This window comes from Leucopleurus acutus, assembly GCF_964270905.1.
Source record: "Leucopleurus acutus genome assembly, chromosome: 10".
Taxonomy (NCBI): domain Eukaryota; kingdom Metazoa; phylum Chordata; class Mammalia; order Artiodactyla; family Delphinidae; genus Leucopleurus; species Leucopleurus acutus.
In genome coordinates, this window is record NC_139153.1 from 5,314,938 (window position 1) to 5,332,788 (window position 17,851).

General features: G+C 47.3%; 1 protein-coding gene across 1 annotated transcript; it reads left to right on the top strand.

Moving 5' to 3' along the window:
• The first annotated feature begins 186 nt into the window (after positions 1–186).
• On the top strand, positions 187–16,064 carry TMEM40 (transmembrane protein 40). The gene is made up of 10 exons (XM_082847654.1): positions 187–567; positions 1,237–1,338; positions 7,153–7,206; positions 9,495–9,530; positions 9,904–9,936; positions 10,325–10,372; positions 14,432–14,503; positions 14,586–14,660; positions 15,158–15,220; positions 15,978–16,064. Exons 1-10 carry the CDS (start codon positions 405–407, stop codon positions 15,995–15,997), a joined length of 666 nt encoding a protein of 221 aa, XP_082703780.1. The 5' UTR covers positions 187–404; the 3' UTR covers positions 15,998–16,064.
• Positions 16,065–17,851: the final 1,787 nt, after the last annotated feature.

The window sequence follows — 17,851 nt, forward strand, 5'->3', positions numbered from 1 at the left end:
CCTTATTCAAATAATCAGATTATTTTGAAGCATGTCCTAGACATCATATAATTTCATCATAAACATTGCAGTATTTATCTCTAAATTTAAGAATACTTTAAATAAATATAACTTCAGTATAAATATCACACCTAAAAAAATAAATTCTCTAATGGAGGATGTTGATAACAGGGGAGGCTATGCACGTTTAGGAGCAGGGGATATATGGGCAACCTTTGTACCTTCCACTCTTTTTTTTTTTAACCTTCCACTCAATCTTGCTGTGAACCTAGAACTGCTGTAAAAACTAAAGTCTCTTTTTTAAAAAATAAGCTCTTAATAGTATCGAAAGGTGATCATTATTCAAATTTCCCTAATTGTGTATTTCTTTTTTCATAAATTGTTTTTGTACCTTTGAATATTGGATGTTTATATTTTTCTTATTTATTTGCCAAGCTCTTTATATATTAAACATATTAACTAAGGTAATATTAATTACTATTGTTATTCCAACAGAGGAGGCCATGGAGACTTCAGGATCACTTCAGGACCACAGTCGAGTCCACGGAGAATCAGAAGATCTAGACCGTATGTTTGCTCTCTCTGACCCTCTGGGCAAAGCCGCATGGGAGGTGAAGTCCAGCAGTAGGTGGAACAGAAGACCCTGCTCAGCTCATGCGGCACAATGAATGGCCCAAGTTACGGTCAAAACCTCTAGAGAAGTAGTGACTTTACACACATGCACATGTGTGTGCTTGGTCCAGTCTGTCCCCCAGTACTCTCCAGCTGTGTGGACCCCTCAGTTGCTCCCCAAATCTCAGAGGCTCTGGGGGCTTGGACTTGCACTAGGGAGTGTCCTCAGAAGGTGGGAAGCGTCCTGCATGGCCCCAGAATGGGGAATGGGAAGGTTTAGGGCTTGATCAGATCCCACCTGCCCTGTAATTTACAGAGAATTTTAAATTGGCAACTGCTCTACACAGTGTAGTGGTCTCTTGGGAAGGATAGAGGGCTTAGAAGCCCCTCTCTGGGCTCCATATTCAGAGAAAAGTCTGCCTTTGGCCTTCCTAGAGCCTCTGGGGCCTCTGAGATCCCTGGTCTCCTGTACCTCTCATTGGCCCTAGGGGTTTGGGAAGAGTGTCCCAGTGAATCCAGCCACTCCTTGCTTCCCACATCCAAGTAGACCCCTGGGGAGGCCTGGGTGGTCTCTGGGGTGGGAAGGGCAGGAGACACTCATCCTTGCCTATGTGTGCCTCCCAGATGGAGAGACGGATTTCCACAAGCAAGACGAGGAGGCTGAGCTCTATTCTCAAGACCAAGATGAGAGCGGCAAGTCTTCCTCCTCTTCATCCTCCTCCTCAGGTAAAGCAATGATTTCATTAAATAAATCTATATTAAGATATTAAAGACAAGCATTTACATGGAAAAACCAATCTCCTGGACTTCCCTGGTGGCGCAGTGGTTAAGAATCCGCCTGCCAATGCAGGGGACACGGGTTCAAGCCCTGGTCTGGGAAGATCCCACATGCCGTGGAGCAACTAAGCCCGCGAGCTACAACTACTGAGCCCGCATGCCACAACTACTGAAGCCCACACGCCTAGAGATTGTGCTCCGCAACAAGAGAAGCCACCGCAATGAGAAGCCTGCACACCGCAACGAAGAGTAGACCCCGCTCACCACAGCTAGAGAAAGCCCGCGCGCAGCAACAAAAAGCCAACGCAGCCAAAAAAATAAATTAAAAAGAAAGAAAAAAATTAACAAAAAGAGAAAAGAAGAAAAACCAGTCTCCTGAACCTCCCACCTCGGTACTACAGCTCTCTTTTTCCATGTTCCCTTCCAGAGCCTGCCTCTCTGTACATGTAACTTGTACACAGTTATAACTACCATATAGGGACTTCCCTGGTGGTCCAGTGGTTTAGAATCCGCGCTTCCACTGCAGGGGGCACGTGTTCGATGCCTGGTCAGGGAACTAAGATCCCATATGCCACGTAGTGTGGCCAAAAAAAAAGAACCCAAAAAATTACCGTATAGACAATTTTGTCCTTGGTTTACAATTTTTTTTGCTATCTTATCCTAAGCATTTTGCCATGTTACTCCGTAATATCTTAGCGGCTATTTTTCATGTTTCCCAAGTAGCCCCTCAAGTGACTGCATCTCATGTAAAGGAACGTTTAAGTTTCGTAGGAGCACTTTGGAATCAGGGGCAGTGCATGTGTCCATTCAAGCAGCCTGCAGGTTCATACCCTTTCTTTGCCACTAACTAGCTAAGCGTCCTTGGGTAAATTGCTTAACCCTGTATGCCCTGGAGTCCTCATGCATAAGATGGGGATGATAACAAAAGTTATCTCATAGGATACCTGTGAGGATTACATTCTACACGTGCAAAGTCTTAGCACCTATCAGATAGTAATAGCTCTAAAAATAACTGCTATTGTTAAGATTTTCCCCCTTCCCCACCCCAGTTTGTCCTGCTCAAGAGCATCCTTGCACAAAAGCCTTTACTTTTTGAATTTTTCATACAAATCAAGTCCTACATATCTACTCCCACAAGCACTTTAATGGGTTTAGAGGGATGAGCATCTCTAATTGGACTTTGATTACAAATTGCCACATTATTCTCTGAAAAGAAGCAGGATGTCTCTCTACTTTTATTCTTTTAACTCAAAAGGTAAGGCTGAATTTATAGCAGCAGCAACATCACAGCTAGCATTTATTGAGCACTTACTTTGTGCCAGGTAGCGTTCCAAGCACTTTATGTGGAATAACTCAGTTAATTCTCATAGCAACCCATGAGGAAGGCATTGTTGTTATTCCCATTTTACAGGTGAGGAAACCGAGGCCAGTGAGGTTTAGTTCTAGAAGAGCTTCCAGAGGCAGGAGGGCTACAACACGGGATTCTGTCCCTTTGTTTGTCCTCCGTAGGTGGGAAGGGACGTTCTGTCTTCTGATTCTGATTGACCCTCAGGGGTTGCTGCTCCCCCACAAATGTTCTCCCCCAAGTGTGGCCATAAGTTCCTTCCTTCTGGTCTCCACAGTACATACACATGGGACTGGGCGTAGTTAACAAAACTGAACACTTAAAAGAAAGCAGCAGAAAAATAAACATGGAGTCCTAGAAGCATTGAGACCGACTGACATTCAGGATCCTGGTCTCTGGTCCTACCCTGGTTGGCCTGCTGCTGGAACTCAGACCCTGCCCATTCTTCAGGCTCAGACGGTGACCATTAGTCCTTGGGCCCCAAGCCTGGGTGCCTCCCAGCAGCCCCCCACCTTCCTCCACGTTAGGGCCCTAACTCAGAGTCTGGCATGCAGCACCACTCTCCCTACATAGCTTTTTGTTCTTTTTTTTGTTTTTGTTTTTTGAGGTACGCGGGCCTCTCACTGTTGCGGCCTCTCCCATTGTGGAGCACAGGCTCCAGACGCGCAGGCACAGCAGCCATGGCTCACGGGCCCAGCCGCTCCGCGGCATGTGTGATCTTCCTGGACTGGGGCACGAACCCGTGTCCCCTGCATCGGCAGGTGGACTCTCAACCACTGCGCCACCAGGGAAGCCCAGCTTTTTGTTCTTAACGTATCCTGTTTGGGTTTTTTAAAATATTTATTTATTTGGTTATGCTGGATCTTAGTTGTGGCTCGCGGGCTCCTTAGTTGAGGCTTACCGGCTCCTTAGTTGTGACATGTGAACTCTTAGTCACGGCATGCACGTGGGATCTAGTTCCCTGACCAGGGATTGAACCCGGGCACCCCTCATTGGGAGCACGGAGTCCCAACCACTGCGCCACTAGGGAAGTCCCTATCCTGTTATTTTTAAATTAAAACGTTTTTTCATTACGAAAGATTACACATGGGCACATTGTAGAAAATATGGAACATACAAAGAAGTAGAAAGAAGGAAAAAAATCATCCTTTGCTCTGTTAGATAACCACTAAACACATATTAGTGTATCTCCTTACAGTTATTCAATAAATATTTATTGAGCATCAACTATGTGCCAGGCTCAGTGATGGATACTCGGGACACCAGAAACAAACGTGATTCTTTCTGCCAGAGTTAATTTTTTAAACAATTGAATTAGACAGAACACAGAAAAATTATCCTCATTCTTGACAGCATACAATTCTACAATACCTTTTATTAAAAATTATAAATTATGCATAGGGAACTATATTCAGTATCCTGTAATAAACCATAATGGAAAAGGAAAAAATCAATCCTTGAACAAGTTTTAAAAATTATATCTTATGGGGCTTCCCTGGTGGCGCAGTGGTTGAGAGTCCACCTGCCGATGCAGGGGACGCGGGTTCGTGCCCCAGTCCGGAAAGATCCCACATGCCGCAGAGCAGCTGGGCCCGTGAGCCATGGCCGCTGAGCCTGTGCGTCCGGAGCCTGTGCTCCACAATGGGAGAGGCCACAACAGTGAGAGGCCCGCGTACAGAAAAAAAAAAAAAAAAAATTATGAATATATCATGGAGAAAGCTAAAATAATATTCATGTGAATGTTAATAGAGATTGTCCCTGTTGGATAGAATTTGGAGTAATTTTTGCTTTCTTATTTTCTGTATTGTTTGATATTTTGCAAAATATGATGAAAAAGCCTTTTGGGGGCATTGATTGATATTTGTAAAATACAGAAAAGAAGAAAATAGAAGCCACTCAAAATCCCATCTCTTGAGATAAATACCACTGTTGTTATCTTGATGTACTTCCTGATACCTCTTTTTCTGTGCCTAGTTGAGATCACATACGCACTGATTTTTTTTTTTTCCACACTGATTTTTAAGCACAGTTAACTTGGTTTCCTATAATTAAAAAATTTATCCATGATAGACCAGGAGGTCCCCAAGCCCGCTGAGGAATATCGGGACTGCTGGGGCCCTCTTGGTCATCCTGAGGAAAAGGGAGTCCTCTGGACCTGAAGCCAGAAACTCCTAGGCCTGAATCCCCAGAATGCTGACCAATCCAAGAGTGCCAACAACGCGGTCATTCTTCAAGGCTTTAATCAAACTCCTGCTGCAGGCGGGGCAGCCTTAGGACAGTGATACCCAGGCCTCGTCCTTCAGGAGCTCAAGGTGGTTGGAGGGATGAGCACCACCAGGGACCCTCATGCCCACTGTGTCAAGCACAGACAGTTGATGCTATAGAAACCCCAGAGGAGGGTGGGCAAGATGCGTGTGAGCTGGGGCAGCTGGAAAAGCCCTTCTACAGGAGGTGTGACATCAGCTTAAGCTTCAGGATAAGGGAGCAAGTGGGAAGGGCATTCCAGGTGGGAGACAGAGCACGAGCAAACCCAGAGTCAGCGTGGCGTTGGTGGCGTCACAGAGTTGATGCAGCCCCCATACTGGGCAGTAGGGAAAGCACCTCAGTAACACGATACTTCACAGGACCTTGTCTTATCTTAGTGAAAGCCGTATTGAACATAGTAAGTGATTTGTCTGAGGTCACACAGAAAGTTCATGGCAGTTCCTGTCCCCTAACCCTCAAAGCAGAATTCTTCCCCCAGACCACACTCCTCACATAAACTAAATTTTGAGAACCGACACCAGAATGAGGTATTCCAGGCTCGATCCAGGCTGAGGTTCTCCCACAGCTTGTGTTTGTTCCCTGCAAAGAGCAGCAATGAGGAGTAGCGCCCCTGAGTAACTGGAAAACGTTGGCAGAGACGGGGGCTGGTCTCCCCTGCAGGGGCAGCTCACCCAGTAGGCAGTAGGCCTCACCATTTCTCCTTTGCCCACTTGGCTGATGGTTGAATTTCTCAGTGGGCCTGAGCATGTCGTTGTGAAGATTTTTTTTTTTAATAAATAAATACATTTATTTATTTTTGGCTGCGTTGGGTCTTCGTTGCTGCGCTCGGGCTTTCCCTAGTTGTGGCGAGCGAGAGCTACTCTTCATTGCGGTGCACGGGCTCTAGGTGTGAGGACTTAAGTAGTTGTGGCACACGCGCTCAATAGTTGTGGCTCACAGGCTCTAGAGCACAGACTCAGTAGTTGTGGCGCATGGGCTTAGTTGCTGTGTGGTGTGTGAGATCTTCCTGGACCAGGGCTTGAACCCGTGTCCCCTGCATTGGCAGGCAGATTCTTAACCACTGCACCACCAGGGAAGTCCCCCGTGTGAAAATTTGTTCCTTGCAGTGTTATTTATAGTAGGGCAACAATAGAAACAACCTAACATCCAACAACAGCAACATAGAGCAGTGATGCTACACCCTGTCCTGGTCAGAGCTCTGGTCTTCATACATCTCTAAAGTGAAAAAGAGAAATTCAAATCATAGAATTCGTTTGATCTCATATACACTTTGTAAAAATTCACACATACATGATTGTAAACAAGACTGGAAGGAAAAATATCAAAATGTTAATAGTGGTTATCTCTGGATGGTTAAATTATGGGTGATTTTCATTTTCTTGTTTTTTTTTTGAATTGACTTATACCATAGATATTTTACAATAATCTTTTTTATCTTTATAACCAGAAGAATATAATTTTGTTTTTTTAAAAGAAAACTTTAATAAATGTTAGCCTAAATTGATTGTGGGAAGAAAAGAACTTGGGGGAAAGAGCCTGGATTAATGCCTAGTACAGATCCTGGCACACATAAGGTGTTTAATAAATGCTCTCATGACTCTGGAGCTGAGCTCTGGGTTCTATTTTTTGGAGATAAAAATGATTAGAAGTGCAGGCCTTGATGACAGACCTGGGTTTGAACCCTGGAATTTCTGCTTCCTGACTGTGTGACTTTCAGCGAATAACTTAACTTTTGTGAGCCTCAGTTTCCTTATCTATAAAATGGGGAGAGAGAGGCATTAATACCTTCTTCACAGCATTTCCAAGAGGATCAAATGAAATATTAACTATAAATTACTTAGTTCAGTGTTGGTACATAGTAAGTGCTCAAAAAATGGCGACTCTTATTACTGACTTTGAACGAGGCCCAGGTCCTCTCAGGCCCCCAGTTCTTCTTCAGTCAGCTGAACACAGTCACCTCAGGGCGTGTGAAGGGCGTCAGAGAGAGCAGCAGGAATGCTCTTGTACAGCTGTCTTGCCTCTTGAAGAGCGCCCACCTCACCCCCAGCGCAAAGACTATGTTACTTTTTAAGGCTTCCGACACCAGGAGAGGGAAGCCACTCTGGGGCGCTGTAACTGTGGGGAGCTGACTAACAGGCTTTGTCTACACCCAGGTGCTGAGCATGGGGAGCCTGACGTTTTGAAGGATGAGCTTCAACTCTATGAAGGTGATTGTCCAGTGGCTTTGGGAGAAACAGAATTAAACAAAGGACATGAGGCTTAGGGCTTTGTTGGGAGGAAACACAGTGATGAGGGTGTTTCATGAGCTCAAAGTCCTGGGCAGATATAGGAGGTGTGGCAAGGTGAGTGGTTATAACATGGGCAGATGGAGGTGGGGGCAGGCATTTTCTGCCACAGTCAGACTGTCTTGGAATCTCTTCTGATCTATAACCCTGACTTACAGGTTGACTGTGACCAGTCACCCAACCTTTCTGGGCCTCAGCTTTCCAACCAGCAAGATGGAACTTAATCAGTACCCTCTCTCTTGGAATACTGGGTTGTTTAAGCATGCAAGGGAAAATTAAGGACCTGATTTCTACAAAACTCAAATTACGGAGTAATTGTCTCTAAGCATCGTGATTTTTACAGCGAGCAGATATAAATATTATGGCACTTTGCTTGGTAGCACTTTGATGAGATGGAGGAATTTGTAGGAATGAACCAGTTTGCCAAAAAGCCTTATAAATGAACACTGCCAGATAAGAAAACCTGTTTAACTTTGTTTAATCCAACACTTACATAATCCGCCTAGTCTCCTAATGCCAGATAATAACCCAAGAAATACAACGGGAAACACATATACATTCAAAGAAATGGAAATGAAATATCTTAATATTCTGCATCAAGGTATTACCAGTGGCTGCCACTGGGTGGTAGCATTGTGAGTAATCGTCATACTATTTTCTTTCATCTGAATTTTCTGATTTTCTTTTTCTTTTTTTTTTTAAACAAAAACAGGTACTATCTAATTTTTTTAAATGTTGTTAATTAAGTAGTGTAAGAAAGTTTTCACTGAGTGTAAAATGAGAGAGAAACTGTTACATATACATACATTTTAAATGTTTTTTTCTCATCAAAAAGTAAGTCATGTTCACTGTAGAAAACGTAGATATCGTCACGTATTTGTGAATTAATTCCCCCAAGTAATGAATTCCCCGCCCCGCCTCCCCCCTCCCGAGACACCAGAGGTACTTGGTAATTACGCTGCCGGAGTCTCATTTCATTGCCGTTCTTGGATTGCCTTCTGTACCCTTGGTGCTGGCCTCTCTGGTCACTTGCAGACACTGGCTCCTGTTTGCACATTAGCCTAAAGACAGTTCAGCATACTGAGTGTTTATTGCCATGAGCTGAGTGCCCCCTTCAGGTGTTTGTGTCCTGGGGCTGATCTGGAGGGCGGAAGTGTACAGAGTGGGGACTCCTGCCTCCCCTTGAGGGGAAGAAGGTGACAGGCTAGGAGAGAAGTCACTGGAAATAGAGTAGGCACCAAGAACCAGAGGGTGGGGACTTCCCTGGTGGTTCAGTGGGAAACACCCCGCGTTCCCAATGCAGGGGGCCCGGGTTCGATCCCTGGTTGGGGAACTAGATCCCTCATGTATGCCACAGCTAAGAGTCTGCATGCCACAACTAAAGTTCCTGCGTGCCACAACTAAGACCCAGCGCAGCCTAAGTAAATAAATATTAAAAAAAAAAAAAAAGAACCAGAGTGTGAATGAGGTGGGAGGGCTACCCAGGCCAGATTAAAGGGAAGGCTGCACCTCAGGGCACGTATAGGGCTCGATTCACCCTAGGCAGCCCAGAGAGGAGCTCCACACTGGGGTCAGGGGCCAGGGCCCCCATGGTACAACCCAGCTTGGCTTCCACAAGCTCAGGGCCTGGTGGGGCTGGAGCCACGTGGCTAAGTGTCCTCACCTGCATCTGGATAGGAATGAACAGGCACAGATTGCAAACTGGTGGCCTGTGTGTACAGATGTATATCATCTGGCTCACAGAGTATCTTTATTATTATTATTGTTCTTAATATATTTCATCACGTCTACAACTAACAGGTTTTCACATCTGGAGATCTGTGAAATCAGGGTGCCTCTTAAAATCACTGGCAACTTGCAGTTATAATTGGCAGTAGTTTAAACTTCCATAAAATGATGTCATTCTCACAAACCATGAAATCTTTGATTCGATGGAATATGAATTGCCAGCTTTTTTTATAGTCAAGAAGTTTATATAAAAACCTGGATTTCTGGCTTCTCGTGGGAAATTAGAAGACCTGTAACATGGGGCAGGCATTGCTGCGGCAGCTTTCGGGGACTGCGGGGTGGTGCCTGCCCCTTTAGATGAAAGAGGAACCCTCCAGTTTGCTCCAGTGCCCCCTGCAGATCAATGGGAAGTCTCTCTGCAGTGTAACTTCTCCCCACCCAGAGGATATGAATATGCAGTCACTGATTTCCCTTCTGTGCAGGTGCCCCCAGGGAGGTGGTGCCGTCTGAGGAATCAGGTGAGTGTCTTTTAGGGGAGAGGGGTCGTTGGTACTGGTGTTGAACGAGGTGTGGGCACCGTCTTTCCCCCAAAAGAGGCAGGTGCTATCAGGTGCACGGCTGTGAGAGATGGGACTCCCAGTCTGCTTGGGGCCTGGGGCTCTGACCCGGGCTCAGCAAGCAGGCGGGGCTGGCTGTGGCATGAGACAGGGGGCCAGTGGAGGTTAGAAAGGGGGTCCAGGCAAGAACAAAGGGATTATTAATAACAATCTATAGATAGAAAGATCCCCTGGGGGCTGGAGAATTCAACAGGGGCGTTTTCAGAAGTCCCCTGTGGCACTCGTTAAGGACCCAAGCTGGCCTGGGCACTAATGTTGAGTTTCTAATTTCCAGGACTCCGAAGGAGAGGCTCTAATCCAGAGAGTGGTAAATATGCAAGCTCCAAGAGGGGAGTGGGAGGCGGCCTGGATTCCAGGGGCTGGGACAGGACCACAGGCAGCCTGGGGGGGAGGGAGATCAGTCCCAGCAGCAATGCCGTCACCAGCCAGAGTGTCACCGTGATCCAGGAAAGGGGCCTCCGGGCTCAGGTGACATGGATCAGAACAGACACAGGCCTGTGGAGGGGGAGGGCATCAGTGGAGGTCCAAGGACAGCCACCCCACCTTCAAGCTTTGCCCTGACCGGTCCTGCAGTGAGTGCTCTCTGACCCAGGAAATAGAACCTGGGAGAGCCATTCTCAGTGAGGCAGGGGAGCGAGAATCCCACCAGCTATACCGTGTCAGAGTTAAACCGTCGTCTCTCTCTTGTTCCCAAGGAGAAGTGGAGCCCTCTCAGTTAAGAAGACTAAATATAAAGAAGGATGGTAAGGAAATTGGGGTTCCAGGGCTGCTGCTTTTGTCTGGTCCAGATTTCTCTGGGTAGAAAGTCAGCTGGTGGCCTGGAACGACAGTAATCATGGCCCACCTCTGCTGCGGGCCCTGCAGTTTGCAAAATCCTCAGCTTAGAATCACCTTGAGAAGGTGGTACAATGATTCCTGTTTTGCAGATATAGAAACTGAGGCTCAAGGACGGGGAGTGGTCTTACAGCTAGTGAGTGACACGACTTGGGCTTGGATCCTGGTCCTGTGCTCTTTCTGCTGTACGCCGAGTCACTAGCATGATAAACGCCCTCCAGACCTTATGGCCATAATGGGGAGCTGGGAACAGGCTGGGCCGAGGAAGCTGTGAGGTTAGATTAGACTGGACTCTAGGGAAGGAGTGACGAGAACCGGAGGGACTGCCTCGACTCCAGGCCTGGAATCGTGGGGGCTTCAGGGAGGAGGGTAAGGGTGGGAAGGGAGACCATGTTTTTTGGGGGGGTTTTGGGCGGTATTTTTGGCCGCATTGCGAGGCATGTGGAATCTTCTTAGTTCGCCGACCAGGGATTGAACTGGGGCCCCAGCAGTGAAAGCCTGGAATCCTAACCACTATGCCACCAGGGAACTCCCGAGAGCATAGTTTTTGTTTTGTTTTGTTTTTTATATATAAATTTATTTATTTATTTTTGGCTGCGTTGGGTATTCGTGTGCAGGCTTTCTCTAATTGTGGCGAGAGGGGACTCCTCTTCGTTGCGGTGCGTGGGCTTCTCATTGCAGCGGCTTCTCTTGTTGCAGAGCATGGGCTCTAGAGTGCAGGCTCAGTAGTTGCGGCGTGCGGGCTTAGCTGCCCCGCGGCATGTGGGATCTTAGTTCCCCAACCAGGGATCGAACCCACATCCCCTGCATAGGCAGGTGGATTCTTTACCATGGGACCACCAGGGAAGCCCTCTAGAAATATTTTGAGTTGTTCAAAAGCCCGCCTTTAGGGAGTGGGAGACCTGTGTCTGAGCCCCTGGCTCTGCCTCCATCAAGCTACGTGAACCGGGATGTGCTGTCAAGCTGTCCCGGGCTATGAAGTGAGCCTCATCCCACTAAAACTGAGATTCCCAAAGCGCAGGCCATGTCCAGGTTGCTTCAGGACATGGCATTGTACCCCCAAGTGAGAAGGTGACTGCCCTTTCCCCTCTCTTTCTCTGCTTGGAGCCCCCGGGCCTTTAGTGCCACCCTGACCCTTGCTCACTGCCCTCCGGACACAGAGATCAGGACCGTACGCAGACCGTCTGCAGGCAGCGGCGGGTAGACATTCACCGTCTTGCTTTATGGGCCTTGCGTTTGTTCTTAAGACATGGGATCCTAGTTTTCCACTTAGTGTTGTAACATGAAGTTTCCTTTTCAAGTAAATCTATTTAAGGAAAAATAAGAATCTGCTTAAAGAAAAACTTTAAGTAAATAGTACAAGTGGTCCTTGGGTAGCAAGAAATTGTGAAGGTCATACGCAGTGCTACGTAGAAAGGGCAAAACCCACAAAGGTGGTGTGTGGATGGCTGAAATCAGAAAAAACAGACAAGGGTGATCCCCTAGGTCCCTCTTGGCTCCAATACACCTTGGAGTCCTTATCCTGGCCTGATCTCTTCAGCCCTCAAAACTTCTAGTTCCCTAAAACTTGAAGTTCTCTTCCCAGAAATTCACTTACCCTGCCCTCACCTGGTTGAACCCTTCACTGTACTGGGTCTGTGCCTTGGTCCCACCTTCTTACCTGTCTCATGGCACGTGAATGTGCGCACGCACGCGCACACACACACACACACACACACACACACACACACACACACACACACACAATCTTCCCTTTCATCCAACTCCTAATGCCTTGGCTATCTTTAAGGCTTACCTCAAACTCTCTTTCTTCCATTAATTCCTGCTCCAGATATGGTGAGTCCTGAATGCTTATGACATCTTACAACTGCATCCAGTTCCACAGTGTGGGGACCTTATAATGTATTCACCATTCCCCACTTGATAGATGCTTAGGTTATTTCTAATTTTTTGCTCTTTCAAACTAAGCTGCCCTACCCATCCAGCCCTCTGTTGGGCCTTACATTTCTCTGCAGTCTCTCTCTTTTTAAAAACACTTGTATTTTCTAAGTATTTACTCATAAGAAAATGGGGGGAAGATCAGGGAGGAATTCTCTGCTAGGAATTCATTTTGCATTTCTGAAGATTTGGGTGAGGCAAGAGTTTTCACCCCCACTCTGTCACATCACTGAACAGACCTAAGCCTGATGCTTTCTTAAACGTTAAGTCTAGTTCTGCATGACGTCTTTTTTCCCCTAAAGGACAAATTGATTTCAGAGCCAAGAATGTTCTAGAAATAATCTTTTGATTTTCCCCCCAGAAAAAAAATAACAAAAACAAAACCAGAAATACCCTCCTCACTTCTGTTCACTTGCCTTCCACATGCCACCTGACAGCAGTGATATGTAGTCTCACTCTGCCTTTTACCATTTACAAAGGACTTTCCCCTCCAAGACCCCCATCCATTCCTCCGTCAGCGGTGTAGAGGTTGCTCTCCTTGATTTGTCAATGAGAACGCTGAGGCTCAAGGGAGTCAGGACACTTGTCCAAAGTTCACAGCACATCAGTGGCCAAACTGGACTAAAGTAGGACACATTCCCAGCAGCCTTGGCCACTCAGAGAGCCTGCCTCGTTCCAGGGAACCATCTCTGAATTGTCCCCTCTTTCTTCTTTTTCTTTCTTTTAAAAACCTTTTTGGCATCTTGCCTATCACAACCCTCTGCCTGGGTCAAGGCCCCTGTGTTCTCTCCCCTGATGACTCCCGCAGCGCCTGGCAAAGGGCAGGGGGGCCTCCTTCACAAACCATCCCTGAATTCCTGCCCAGAGCACGGGCCCTGCCTCCCAGCTACTCTCTCTACCTCCATTAACTACTAGGAAGAGCCTGCAATGCTGCTTCTGGGCACCAGGCCCACGGAAATGCACACACAAGGGCACAGACACATTCATATGCGGTGATGTTTGGTGCAGAAAATCAGTCCCTTCTAGCTTCCTCAATGGGAGACTAGTTACATAAATTAGGGTAAGTTTATGCCATGGAACACTCTGCAGCCATCAGAAAGAACAGGGCAGGGGCTTCCCTGGTGGCGCAGTGGTTAAGAATCCGCCTGCCAGTGCAGGGGACACAGGTTCGAGCCCGGTCCGGGAAGATCCCACATGCCGCGGAGCAACTAAGCCCGTGGGCCACAACTACTGAGCCTGCGCTCTAGAGCCTGTGAGCCACAACTACTGAGCCCACACACCTAGAGCCCGTGCTCCGCAACAAGAGAAGCCACCACAATGAGAAGCCCGCACACCATAACGAAGAGTAGCCCCCGCTCGCCGCAACTAGAGAAAGCCCGCGCGCAGCAACGAAGACCCAACGCAGCCAAAAATAAATACATAAATAAATGTGTATATATATATATATATATAAAAGAACAGGGCAGATCTGTATATGTTCGGAGATAGAAAGGATGGCCCCAATCTATCAAAGAGAGGAAAACAAACCATAGAGCAGCAGGTACACAAACCGATCCTGCTTTTGTTTTTTTTGAATGTGCACGTATATACTTGGAAAAGTTTTGTCAGTCACTGCTTGCTTTTAAGGAGTTGGATTAGGAAGGGAGAAAGGAGCAATGGGAAACTTTTAAACTAGGCACGTGCATTTTTTACAATTGTATTTAGCATCATTTGACAAATAAGGCGTCGGACACCTCTGCATGCCCGGCGCCGCTTTAGATGATGGGCAAAATCCCCAACCACCATCCTACAGAGTGGGTCAGAGAATAAACACAGCAGTGAAAATCCAGCAAGTTGAGTGGTGATAAGAGTTAGAAAAATAATAAAGTGAGGTGAGGGCTGAAACGGGTGGGGCTTGGGGTGCTGTTTTAGTTGGGCTGGTCAGGAGCAGCTTCTCTGAATAAAGCTCCCTTTGAGCAGAGACAGGAATATTTTAGTTAATTAAAAAGAGAGAAAGAAGCAAACAGTAATCTTCACCTCTGCCTTTACAGATGAGTTTTTCCATTTCATCCTCCTCTGCTTTGCCATTGGGGCCTTGCTGGTGTGTTATCACTATTATAAAGGTGAGTGTGTGGGGGTGGTGAGAACAGGGGGCAGAGGTCCAGACTTGCAGGCTGACCATTCTCTCCCTCGCTGCCCCTGCAGACTGGTTCATGTCCCTTGGGGTCGGGCTGCTCACCTTCGCCTCCTTGGAGACCGTTGGCATCTACTTTGGCCTGGGTAAGACCTTCGCACACAGTCTCTGGGAGGGCAGCGGCTGGGCTGGCCGCAGGGGCTCGCCAAGGGCTGGAAAGCCACGACCTAAACTTTTTATAAAGATTTCTTTATGCTTGTGTTTGCTTCCTGACCGCTTTCAAGGTCAATGTGAGGTCGTTGGCAAAACCCCATGGAAAAAATGGGCAGCTCCATAAAAATACAACAAAGACAGTTTAAAGTGGCAAACAAACAGAATCAGCCAGATACTGAAAACAGGGCAGTTAATGGAGCGAGGTACTGAATTCTCCGAGCTTCCTGGCATTGTTATTGCTGCTCGTGGTTGTTTTTAATAATAAGGACTCAATACCATTATCTAAGCTTAACCTGCAGCCTGAAATTCCACCATCAGAGCTTTGTTTGTACGGGTTAGGCCTTTGTTCAAGGGCAGGCGGGGGAGGTCTGACCCCGGATCCTTCGAGGGGACACAGCTCCATCACCTTTCTCTTCTCCGTTCTTGACAGTGTACCGGATCCACAGCGTCCTGCATGGCTTCATTCCCCTCTTTCAGAAGTTTAGGCTGATAGGTAACTTTTACATTCTTCTATGTTCACTTTCTCTCCCTGCCAGGGTCGTCTGTTGCAAATGAGGCTTAGCATATTGGAAAGAGCACAGGGCCTGGAGTCATGGGCTTGGGTTCAAGTCCTGCCTCCTTCAATTTACCATTTCTGGGGCTCTAGAGCCTCTTTTAGCCTCAGTGTCCTCAGCTGGAAAATGGGTGTAATAATACCTACAGCACAAAGGTGTTGTGAAAATCAAGTGAGGAATGGATGTAGAAGTCCTTAAGTCTGAACATTGTAGGAAAGTGGAGAGGACCTGGGTATCCCTCATTCTCTCATAGAACTCTGCATCTCTCCAAACAGTATCTTCTTTGTGATTTTATTTGCCCAGCTGGGGGTGAGAGGGGGTTTCAGTTATCTTACACTTGGCTGATGAGGAAACTCATTAGTCAGTTACATTCATCAGAGAGGTAGAGTGACTTGCCCAGAATCACACAGCTAGGGTGGCTGGGCAAGGCTAAAGGAGATCCCCTTTCTTGACCAGCAGCTCTGTGTCTACCATTAAATCACAAAACTGAGAGACCAGGGGCTGTGTGCCTGCGTGTCATGAACTTTTGTCTCCTTTAATCCACCTCATGCATAAAGGGGAAATTCGTTGCAATGGCTGTGGGTCATGACTGCCTCATCCCAGCTCTGAGGGGCATTTGGGCATCTGGGGTAATGGTGGGGAGGAGGCCTGGCTGCCTTCAGAATCCCATGCCATCCTGTGGGCTTTGCCTTCCAGGCTTCAGGAAGACCGACTGAGGCCAGTGCCAGGTGGGCAGCCAGGCCAGGCCCCGGTGTGACCACCACTGCATCCTTTCAGCCCACGAGGACAGAGCAGCGTCCTGGGAGACACGCTGGCGGGCCAAGCTAGAGCAATAAAGAGAGCGCTTTGCCTTCCATGTGTTCTGAACATTGGCACCAGCTGGGCCAAGGTGTCCCTCAGGCAGTGTTGGCATGCAACCCAGCTGCCAGGATGGCAGGAGAGGGAGGGTGCGGGCCTGTACCCCTCCCGGGGCCTGGATCAGCGGGAGGATCCTGGGACATCACTCCTCTCAGGAGACAGTGGGAGACCCCTGGGCCCTGCAAGGTGTAACCTGTCGGGGCTTGTGAATTTTTTCAAGTCCCCAGGCCATCCCGGGACAGACAGATGGTCCACTGCCCTGAGGCAGGGAAGTACCACGTCAGGCCCCTGGGGTGAACCTGATACAGGCGAGATTTGGGGGAACTAAATCCACAGCATCCAGGTCTTCCTATTACCTAGTGCCAGCCCTACTGTCCTTGGACTCCATTAAGATTCAAATAAACATTCTCTTCCCTGGACTAAAAAGAGTCAGCTAAATATTCCTTTCAGTTTCTTGAGTGTGAGAATACATTTGAGGTCTTCTTTGACCCCATCTAGTCAGAGGGGGCACCTTGTCCTACTGGACAAAGTATAAAAGGGAATAAATGCAAAAAGCCCCTCATTTTAGGTCCAAGACTTCAATTGCACAGGTTTGGAATAGGAGGCAGGGTTTTGCAAATGTTTTTGTGAAGAAGATCTGGAGCTGTTAGGTATTCTCAGCTCAACAAATACCAAAGAAGTGAGATAAGAGCACAAAAAAATCCATTGCAAACTCGGGTTGTGTTAGTGGAGGTATAGAGTCTAGACTGAAGGAGGTGATAGTAGGTTCTCTCTTGTACACAGCCAGACCACGCCAGTAGAATATGTTCTAGATTCATATATCAAGAGTGACAGTGACGAACTAGAGAATACACAGAAGAAGAAACGAGTGGGGATGTAAAGAATAATTGAAGAAGTGACAACTCTTTGACTTGCCGAAGAAAAAATGGGGACCTTTACTGAGCTCGTGGACTCTGAAAGACACTTTCTCAAGTGTCTGTGATTGTCCAGGTCCGTTATGTGGTTTAATTCTCACAACAGCCTTGAGATGTGTACATCATCCTCCTTTTGCAGATGGAGAAACAGAGACTCGAGGAGTTGTAGTAACTTGTCAAGTTCCCACAGCAAGTCAGTGACAGAGCTGTGAGTGGAACCCAAGCCTGTGTTCTCCTGACAGAGCTTGGCTAGTGCAGTCCCCCACCCCAGGCAGAGCATCCCTGAGGCAGCTGCAGTTTATTCCCAGTATTTCCCAGATTTGGGAGTTCTCAGACTTACAGAATTGTTTTTAAATTTTTAAAAACTTATTTTATTTATTTTTGGCTGGCATTGGGTCTTCGTTGCTGTGCACAGGCTTTCTCTAGTTGCGGTGAGCGGGCTTCTCGTTGCGGTGGCTTCTCTTGTTACGGAGCACGGGCTTTAGGCATGCGGGCTTCAGTAGTTGTGGCACACGGGCTCAGTAGTTGTGGCTTGCGGGCCTAGTTGCTCCGCAGCATGTGGAATCTTCCCAGACCAGGGCTCGAACCCGTGTCCCCTGCGTTGGCAGGCGGATTCTTAACCACTGTGCCACCAGGGGAGTCTCCCAGAATATTTTTATAAAGTGAGAAAAGGAGGGCTGCCAACTCCTTATCTTGCCAATTAAGGAAATAAAAATAGCAAAAACCATCAACTGTCAGCATCATTTTATAACAGAAAGGATAGTCCCGCATCAAAAAAGCAGGGAAATTGTCATCAGA